Source organism: Magallana gigas, chromosome 7 (assembly GCF_963853765.1).
Source record: "Magallana gigas chromosome 7, xbMagGiga1.1, whole genome shotgun sequence".
NCBI lineage: Eukaryota > Metazoa > Mollusca > Bivalvia > Ostreida > Ostreidae > Magallana > Magallana gigas.
The window spans coordinates 42019340-42028905 of NC_088859.1; the positions used below are offsets into that span (position 1 = coordinate 42019340).

The 9566-nt window shown below is 32.9% G+C and overlaps 2 protein-coding genes and 1 long non-coding RNA gene across 3 annotated transcripts; 2 read left to right on the plus strand and 1 right to left on the minus strand.

Annotated features, from left to right (window-relative positions):
- The first annotated feature begins 1520 nt into the window (after positions 1-1520).
- Positions 1521-1960, plus strand: LOC136270093 (uncharacterized). Its single transcript, XR_010707770.1, has 3 exons — positions 1521-1629; positions 1760-1772; positions 1927-1960. It is a non-coding gene; the product is annotated as an uncharacterized lncRNA (long non-coding RNA).
- A 63-nt stretch (positions 1961-2023) lies between these two features.
- On the plus strand, positions 2024-5519 carry LOC105319688 (meprin A subunit beta). The gene is made up of 9 exons (XM_011417312.4): positions 2024-2155; positions 2243-2321; positions 2636-2774; positions 2971-3146; positions 3295-3600; positions 3730-3750; positions 3909-4049; positions 4966-5210; positions 5400-5519. Exons 2-9 carry the CDS (start codon positions 2255-2257, stop codon positions 5481-5483), a joined length of 1179 nt encoding a protein of 392 aa, XP_011415614.3. The 5' UTR covers positions 2024-2155; positions 2243-2254; the 3' UTR covers positions 5484-5519.
- Positions 5520-6321: 802 nt separating this feature from the next.
- Positions 6322-9278, minus strand: LOC105319689 (Uncharacterized protein C4orf22-like protein). Its single transcript, XM_011417313.4, has 6 exons — positions 9121-9278; positions 7696-7829; positions 7492-7582; positions 7172-7314; positions 6704-6833; positions 6322-6544 (listed from the first exon to the last, which is right to left on the minus strand). The coding sequence occupies exons 1-6, from the start codon at positions 9226-9228 to the stop codon at positions 6446-6448; spliced, it is 705 nt and encodes a 234-aa protein (XP_011415615.1). The 5' UTR covers positions 9229-9278; the 3' UTR covers positions 6322-6445.
- Positions 9279-9566: the final 288 nt, after the last annotated feature.

Consider the following 9566-nt stretch of genomic DNA (forward strand, 5'->3'; position numbering starts at 1 on the left):
TAAATATAATTCCGATGTATTAAGATGTCCAGTGTTTAATTTGCTATTTGTTTAATTATATGGATGTTAGATCGATAAATGTTTTAGAAAAGAGTTTTTGATATTTCCGTGTTTCTGTTGTTTTTCGATTTACCCATAACCATGTACCTTTTTAGTATGTTTTTTTATACCTGGACAAAGAGAGTGAAGTATATAATGATAGTTTTGTGCTTGACAAAGTAGTGAAATCAGAATCGTGAAATTATTTACGGGGGCGATTTTTGCACCAATGTTGGATCATTGCTTATTCAGTGTTATTTGTTACAGTTTATCCGAAGAGGGAGTCTTCGAGATATTCTAAGGAATTTATATACGCTGTTTTGCCCTTGTAAGTTGATATTAAATATTCTATAGAAACCAATAAATTATTACTGATTTAATCATAAAATAAATAATCTAGAATGATGTTTTGCCATGCAGTACTGGGCTTATATAGGTTAAGCCCCCGCCTCCTCCGACTGGGCATACTCGGTAAACTGGCCACTCCATCTGATGCATGTCACTGTGGCATCACCGTACTTCAGATGTGTCGATGATTTTGAAAGGTTTGTTTTACAGATTTGTTTTACATATTTTAAAGTGCATTTTGATTCTCGTTCTTAAAGCTGTACATATTTTATTCTAATTTTCATTCTAGGTAACATTTTTGTTTTTAATAGTTTGTATAAAAAAATCAGCATCCTATTACTTTTTTTCAGAGAATTTTTTATGTTTCAGGTTATTAATATTAAGTACACGGGTTACAACACTTCCTCAGCAATTAATTGTAGAGAGATGTTGATTTAAATATCAACTACCACAATTGTGGTACATTTACATGTAAAAACGGAATAAACATCAATTTTCATAAATAGAGAAATTTCGTTTCAACTCAAAACTACTTGATTAGCTTATGAAAATAAACTACAAACAAAACACAATGAAACACATTTTGTGTGGCTTTGAACGCAAACTGATAAAACGAATTTTGAGTTTAACAGAGTCATGCAAGATCTTCAACACTGGCGTCCAACCAAGGCATATCAAAACATTTACCTTTATGTTATGATCTTGGCTAAACCTATCAGCTATGGACCGATTACTCTAGATAGTTATTTTTTAGAGCACATTTAAAATAAAGCTTTGATTTCATTCCGTTTTTGTAGACAAAAATGTATTCTTCTAATAAAAAATTACAAAAATAACCAGTTATATGTATGAACAATTGAACTTCGATATCTCGAACACTGTATATCGTATAAAATGGATATGTCGAGATGATTTGTAATCCACAACCACTCAAAAGTAATTCAACCTTTGATATCTTAAATACTTTGATGTCATGAAGTTTTAAAACAGTTTAAATTAGTTCGAGACAGCGAAGTTTGACCGTAGTTTAAAAAAAGGTTTTAACTTGATTTGTGCTTGCCTTGATCTGAATTTACTCTTACGGTCTTTCATAGTGGAGCTTCCATACATCTTATTATAACTATAATATATATTTATCATTGAATATATGAACAATCGTTCGTCTTGGGACTGTTGGCAGCGATGAGGATTATTCTAGCTTCCATATTTCTCTGTTCTGTTGTTTGGGCTAGACCTCAATCGGTTGGTGCCTATTTAAATTAAACTCGCAAACATCTATGTATCTTTTCTCTTCATGTGAAATTTATTTTATTTTATTTCAAAGTTATTAATATGTATATTTTATAAACTAATGTATTATCATATATTTCAGGGTCACGTCCCTGGTGAGTAGGATATTCTCTCCATACTACTTAAAAAGTGGTTTTATATTATCAACAACTAGGAAAATTGATAAATGGAAAGTTGGTAAACTGATTTTTCTTATAAGAAAGTGTGTTTTCTATGATGGTTTTTTTTCTGTTTAATTTTGATACATAGGTTATGATCCCAACTACCCTGAGGAAGTTCCAGGTAAGTTTTAGATTTCTCAGCTTAAAAAAATAGTGATCAATATACCCTGATGAGTGTAAAATTATTCATCATTTAGTATACATTGCTTGTCAGTTCAGTCAAACGTATCAGTATTATTGCAATGAAATAATTGTTTGTCTTATGTACAGGGCTCTATGAGGGAGATGTTGACAATGATCCAGAAGAAATCGCAACTGTAAGTGGATATCACATTTTCAAACCTATTGATATTTTGATAGCGAAGCAATGAAACATTTCAACAGTCTATATTCATTCTTCACAGCTGAGAAACTCTATGCGTGACCACAGATCTTTATGGCCTAATGGAATTGTCTACTACGAAATCGGCGCTCCCCACACTTGTAACTACTCGCTTATCATCTTTTATGCATGTTTTTCATCATTAAGGCTTAGAAAAAAAACTTTCTTTATTAAAGACTGTCTAAATTAGACTGCAATATTTCTGACTAAGAACTGTCAAAATAAGGCTCTATTACAACTGGCTTAGAGCTGTTCAACTTTTAACGACCAAGTCAATTTACACATTAAAAAAAAGATGGTGGTTATAGCAAAATTTGCAAAAGTTTTTACGCACACTGTTCAAATTCAAATACATGTGTATGTATCTGTCAGAGATGCACAGTATTCTGATGATTGGCGTTTTCTTCCTTTTTAGCTCATCCTTCACGAGTTCAATTGTTCAAAGATGCTATGCAGTACATCACAGATAAAACAATGGTGAATGGAAAAACATGCGTGCAGTTCAAGCCCAGAACCTCTCAGACAGCATACATCAGATTTGTCGAGGGAACAGGGTATAAAAGCTGTTCTTTCTTTTTTAAAAATGTGTTTTATATAAACGCGTGCATTGTCTAAATGTCTCAAACCACGGTCTACATACTACACGATTCTATTCAAGAGTACAGAGAGTTTCTACATATCAAAAGATCAAAAGATGCAAATGGAATAATCATTATGTTTATTAACTTTCATTTTTCAACCTTTATGCAGATGTCACACAAACATCGGATATGCAGGAAAGGAAAAGGATTTGACTCTGTCCGATGGTTGTTACTCAAAGGGAAGAGTAATGCACGAACTTCTGCATACTCTTGGATTCTGGCACGAGCAGAGTCGATACGACAGGGACAATTACGTCAGAATACATATGGACAATGTCCAATCAGGTCAAACATTGTATACTATTAGTCCTGAGTAGTTTCCGCAATAACATTGATTTTGATAATGCTACGTATTAATGTAATATTACAAATACACTGTATTACGTGTATCACTAAATCGAGTGCAGTGAAATGATGCCCCGTGCACTTGCAGCTCACCAGCACAACTTCCTGAAGCACGACGAGTCGGAGATGGATCTACTGAACGAGCCGTACGACTACGACTCCGTGATGCACTACTCGGCTCACTCCTTCGCCATTGACAGAGACAGGGTCACTATAGAAGTCCTCCAACCGGGGGTGACCATTGGGCAACGAACGCACCTTAGTGACATCGACATTGAGGAGATCAAAATACGATACGGATGCATTCCTCGTAAGACGGCTGTACCTTCCGGAAGTCACACGGGACCTACCCAGGCCCCGGATGTACACGTGACTGAACACACTGGAGCCCCTGGTATAATACTTTCTTAAATACTAGTACTATATATTCAAATTCAAATGTAAAAAAAAACTTCTGTTGTCATTCATTTGAGCTTTGTAACTCAATTGAAGATCTGTTGAATCATTTATATTTCAATTTTAGGTACATTTCCTTCAAATCCGGGTATGTAAACATCGTATAATGAATAGTTTTTGAACAAGGTCTTTTAGTAATACCGTCTACTGTAAATACATTTATTAGTTAGTGCTGATAAAGAGTGTATTCTATTAAAGCATTATTTTGTACTGGGGTATTCCTAAGCATTCTTGTGTTTTCTCCAGCGGCTACTTGTACTTTTGAGGACGGACTTTGTGGATGGACTCAGTCTACGTCCGACTCATTGGATTGGACTCGTTTCCATGGGAAAACCCCCAGTCACTACACAGGGCCCGATTTCGATCATACGTCACTCGATGTTACTGGTATTTTTATTTATTAGTATAAGTAACTCGTTGCTACTATTGCTGAGATATGCAACCTATCAAATTGCAGAGGAAGATAAACTGAAAGGTGGAAATGTTGTGTAAGTTTTTTTTGTCCCAAATTTTGAGACTCTTCTGTTCAGTCCTTATACCTTGGTCACGCTTTGATCTATATATTGAAGATAACAGTTCTACACAGTCAAGGCCTACATACGGGTCACCAGTGCTCCTTGATTCACACAGAAACAGATACATACTATGAACTATAAAATAATGATAATAAGATCACCAACTGCTATAGATCATTTCATGGTCTTCATAACTTTACAATAATCACATCCACAGAATAGTTGAAGTTAAAGGAAAAAAATGGTCAAAACTTGGTTAGACTTTGTATTTTTATACAATTTTGTTACTGTATGCAGGCACGTAGCATCGTTTTTGAAAGTGGGGAGGGGGGGGGGGCAGACTCATCCAAAAAATCTTGACAAGGGGGGGGGGGTGCTGGCGTAGTACATAACTTCAATTTCACTCCTCATTTCCTTCTTTTTATATCAATTTTTTACAAACTCCCAAAAAAGTGGGGGAGCCAACTCCATGATAATTCAATTTTTTTATATGTACATTTTAAAAAATTTGTTGATGCGAGAAAAAGTGGGGAGGCCAGCCCCCCCCCCCCCCCCCCCCCCCCCCTTGATGCTACGTGCCTGGTATGTATGTACCATCACCTTTGTGTAAATACAGAATAGTTGAGGATTTTTACGGGAAATTCAGTAGATTTATACTTGTAAACTGCCGTTTTTTGTACGTTTCACTTTTGTCAACCCGAGTTTCCTACAGTACCGTAACGCTACATTAAGAGTGTACTGTATTTTTATTAATGAATGGCATCGTGAGATACAATCTTTGTTTGTAGGTAATTACCTGTATTTGGAGGCCTCATCTCATACCGACAGAACAGCACAGCTGATCTCTCCACTCCAGTCCAGCGGCCATTACTGTTTCAGCGCTTATTACCACATGTACGGTACCGACTCAGGTACCCTAAGCTTTAAAGTTTTCCAGCATGGACATAGCCACACCCTCAAATCATTTAGAGGGGACCTCGGAAATCACTGGAATCACGTGAGGATGGAGATCAGCATCCACCATCATTTCCAGGTAAGTATAAATGGCCGTAACACAATGATCTAGCTGCTTGTTCTGTTTGTTTTTTGATAATTAAACTGCGATAACGCAGTTTAATTATCTTTTTCTGCAATGCTCGCTACTTTCCAAAGCACAAGAACCACCAAAATAAGACTTCTATTTTTTTTTTTTTTACTGAGGTGTTTATTGTATATTTTGCAGATCGTGGTGGAAGGACACACAGGACATGGTTCTAAGAGTGACATTGGCATTGATGACCTTTCTTTAACACCTGGCCATTGTTAAACTAATTAATTAAACAATAAAGGTTTTTGTACATTACAGTTTGCATTATTTGATTAGTTAAATTCATTGATTTACTTTTTTTTTAAATCCATAATGCACCGACTCAGTGGGACTGGAAATCTGTTAAGCAGTCTTAAATCTGCAGAAATACAGTTTCATGTCTCAAGTGCCCCTTGTCTTTGATTACATAGTTAATTGTACTTAAAAATTTCAATTATTTACAATGAAAATCGAAAAAAAAAATTTGACAGATTAGTATTTGAAAATGGACTTCATTCAACGACAACCTGATGAAAATTTTTCGAGTGATAGATTCGCTGTTGGGAGAAATGCCATGCATATTTGTTTGATGTAACAGCATTGCTTTTGCGTATTTACAAAAAAATAGATTGTAAGTACAAGTTAATTGTCATTATAAAGATATATTTTCTTTTAATAACGAAACAATTTTAACAGCATTGACCTCTTTTAATTATGAGATAATTTTGTCGTAATGTAGCTTTATCTAAACTATTTTTGATTGATTTTGTCTTAGAAAAGATACAAATGTTTTCAGAATCTTTCATATCTATTAGAAATGCTCGATGTCGAGCAATATATCTTGCATATCAACTTCACAGAAATACTGTAATTTTTTTTAATTTTTTTATTTACAACAATGAAGCAAAGGATTCTAGCAGCATTTTTCAAGTGTTTTGTATATACTGCATTCCGATTTCTGGTATTGATGTATTTAAAAAAACCATAACGATGTCAGTAAATATCTAGGCATTTTGTTGACTTTCTTATTCCTAAAGACAAATAAATTAATTTGTAAACAAAATTATAACAACTCTGATTAAGTAAAATAATTGTGGTTTATTTTCATTGTATTGAATCATATACATGTATATACAAAATGTGTATAACAAAAAGGAATAACATGATACATCAAAATACAGCAATATCACAGGAGAGTTTATTTATGTTTTTCTTCTGGTGATGTGATCATATATAACAACTTGTACATACTTAGGAGTCTCTATCACATAGCGGTAAGAATTATCTCCAGGGTTTGGGGCCTGAAAAAAACCAAACATGTGCCTCTTATATAGATTTTCATGCAGCTCTTCACCACATTGTAATATATGAAACTTGATATTAAAAAATTATATAATGTAAAGAGAAGCTATGAAGTGTTTCGTTTTTTTAGCTGATGGTATATTCCAGTAATACATTACCTTTGGATCAACAATCAGTTGTTTTCTATCCCTTTTGTTTTTGAAGATGAGACCTGTGGCATTCTGTGCCATCACCAGGTAATTTGGAGAAGGATTTGAAGTGGAGGTCTGGGTTTCCCAATTATAGAAACTACAAACATAAATTTACAGGTTATCAAAATGAAACAAATAAAAAAAATTGAGTGACTCATGTGACTTAAAAATATTATTTTAAAATACCTTTAATTTTTTACAAAGTTCACAGGTTTATATTTACAAAACTCTCTTTTTCACATATTTAGTTTTATTTATCCCATAACGTAAAGTTCTACAAATCTCACTCTGTTTAAATTTTGACCATTACAAATACAGGTAATACATGTACAAATGAAAATAAATGCGGAAATTTGTACCGTTATTAACACTCCAATCTTAAATAAACCATAAAGCTGTGAACAATATATACATATCAATATCTATGGAACTGACCTTAAATCTGACGGTCTGGGTAAAAGCTTCTTTTTCTCTGCAAAATATGGCTCAAAGTCCTCTGTCTTTAATCTATGAGCATAATCTATGTATCCAGAGATTTCTTGTCCCCTTGCATTGAAGTCTCTGATGAATATAACGCTCTATAATTTAAAACAATAATAATCAATAAATTGTGCTATTTTTTCTCTCTTTAAAAAAAAATAATATGTAGTGTATATTAACTATATCCTTGTAATGTCAAATAGAAAAGTAGATTTAAGGATATAGCTAATAATGAAGTCGCACTGATAAACAAGTCATATTCAATTGTCTCTTACTGTCATTTTTCCACTTCTGTTTGCTTCTTCTTTTTCAGCAAGTGCTTTGAGAAATGGATCTTTAATATCTTTTCCAGAACTTGCCAAAGTCCTACAGAAATAATAGTAATTTATATTTGTTTATACATGTATTATTAAATGGAAAGAATAAAACAAATAAAAACAACCAAAAATCTGAACTGTGAAAAAATCTACATATCATACTTTTGTTGACTTCTCTTTGACAGTCTACTCGCTTCAGCTGCTTGCTTTCTGGCTTCAAATTCTTCTCTTCTTAACACTTCTCCTCCACTTCCTTTATATCCAAGCTCAATCACTTGTCTGGCTAGTTCTTGATCCTTCATGTAAACAAGAATGGTTTATTTATTCCAAAGCTGTTTTAAAAACATATACAAATATAAACTCTATACTTTTATAATGTATTTTAACTGATTTCAATGTTTAAACATGTCATTTATAATACTTGGAAAGGGCATCGATGAAAATCTTCAAATGTACATTTATTTTGTTTTACATTATCAGATTGGCAATTCTTGCCAAAATCACGCAGTTCGTGATTTTATTGGTCATTTTTAACTTCATATAACTATGATGCTACCAGATATATATAGAATAACACACTGTTGTTTTGATCTCGGCCCTGATTTTGCCCTATTTCCCAGATTACATAAAATTTGATGTTTATTTTCTTTATATCTAAATTAGTTTACAACAAATGATTAAAAATGTATGAAAAACCTATGCCTTTTAACAAGAAGAAATAAATAATCTAATGAAAACAATATGTTTTACTGGGATTGAACAGAGTTTTAAAAACTTGTCAAGACTCATGTAATAGTTTGGGAAGTAAACATGGCAAATGTGGAAGTTGCTATCCCATAATAGTCTGTCCTAAGTTATTGCTTCCATCACTTTTTGATGATTTTTAACAAAAATACATATATCTGTGAAAGAAATACAGTTGAAATCGATAAAAGGGAATCTATTCAAGATATCTTAATTGAACAATTATCATTTTTCACTCATAAAAGTTCACAGGAACAAAAACAAATTTCTTACGGAGATTTATAATAGGAAATGCTTACATCTTTTCTCCATTTGGAAGTACTTAGGATATCTCGCACAACTTTTCAACGTTATCATCCAGGCTTATTAATGGCTGATACAATGCAAAATCCCCATAGACTTTCTATTTTTGGATGTGTATTGAAACCAGAAGCAGCTAGTAGAGGGGGCGTTTCAACACAGATAATCTGGACATTTTTCATATTAGTGGATGAACGTAGTTTGAGCACAAAGATTTTATGATTATCAAAATATCAAGCAAAAATTGCGGGAAGCAAAAACTTGGGACAGAGTATATTATATACTTATTGTCATCATTAATACAGACTGAGATACTTTTCGGTGTGCATAGTGTCATTTGGATCACGTCTGCACAAAAACACACAGATTGTATTATTGCCTAATTTTATTCTTAATAAAATTCAAACTTATAAATTTAAAATAACAAAGTAATACCCGGGATGTTAAATTTACTTTAACTAGAATTTCCTCTCTAGCTGAAACTTTCTGTCCGCATTTAACACACGTTAAATAAACTAAAAGAAAATTAAAACAGCAATTTACCTCTAAATAAAACAAATCAATCGGTTTGATATGAGAGTCAAGAAACTCCTCATATGAAGCAAACTCTGCAACAATATTGTCGCTTCCACTGGGTACTTCTTCCTCCATGTTGTTTACATGCCTTATTACGCAATGTCAATCACTCCGCTGCAAAATGTAATGCGCCACAAGATATGCAATGCTTTTGTTAAAAGCCAATATCTGAGATTTATAAAACTTAATGATTATTTTTTATTCTTATTCTAAATGTTTTAAACAGTTCTAAACAAATTAGACCTTTGCATTAATCCATAACAAAAAGATTCTGGAATATGCGTATGAATATAGTTTCTATGGGAAATTATTCTACAAAGATTTTTAAAAATTTTTTTTTAAATATATGTCTTGATAAAGAAATAAGAATTTCTCCTATTTGTTTATTCGTCGGTATAAAATTTTGAATATGA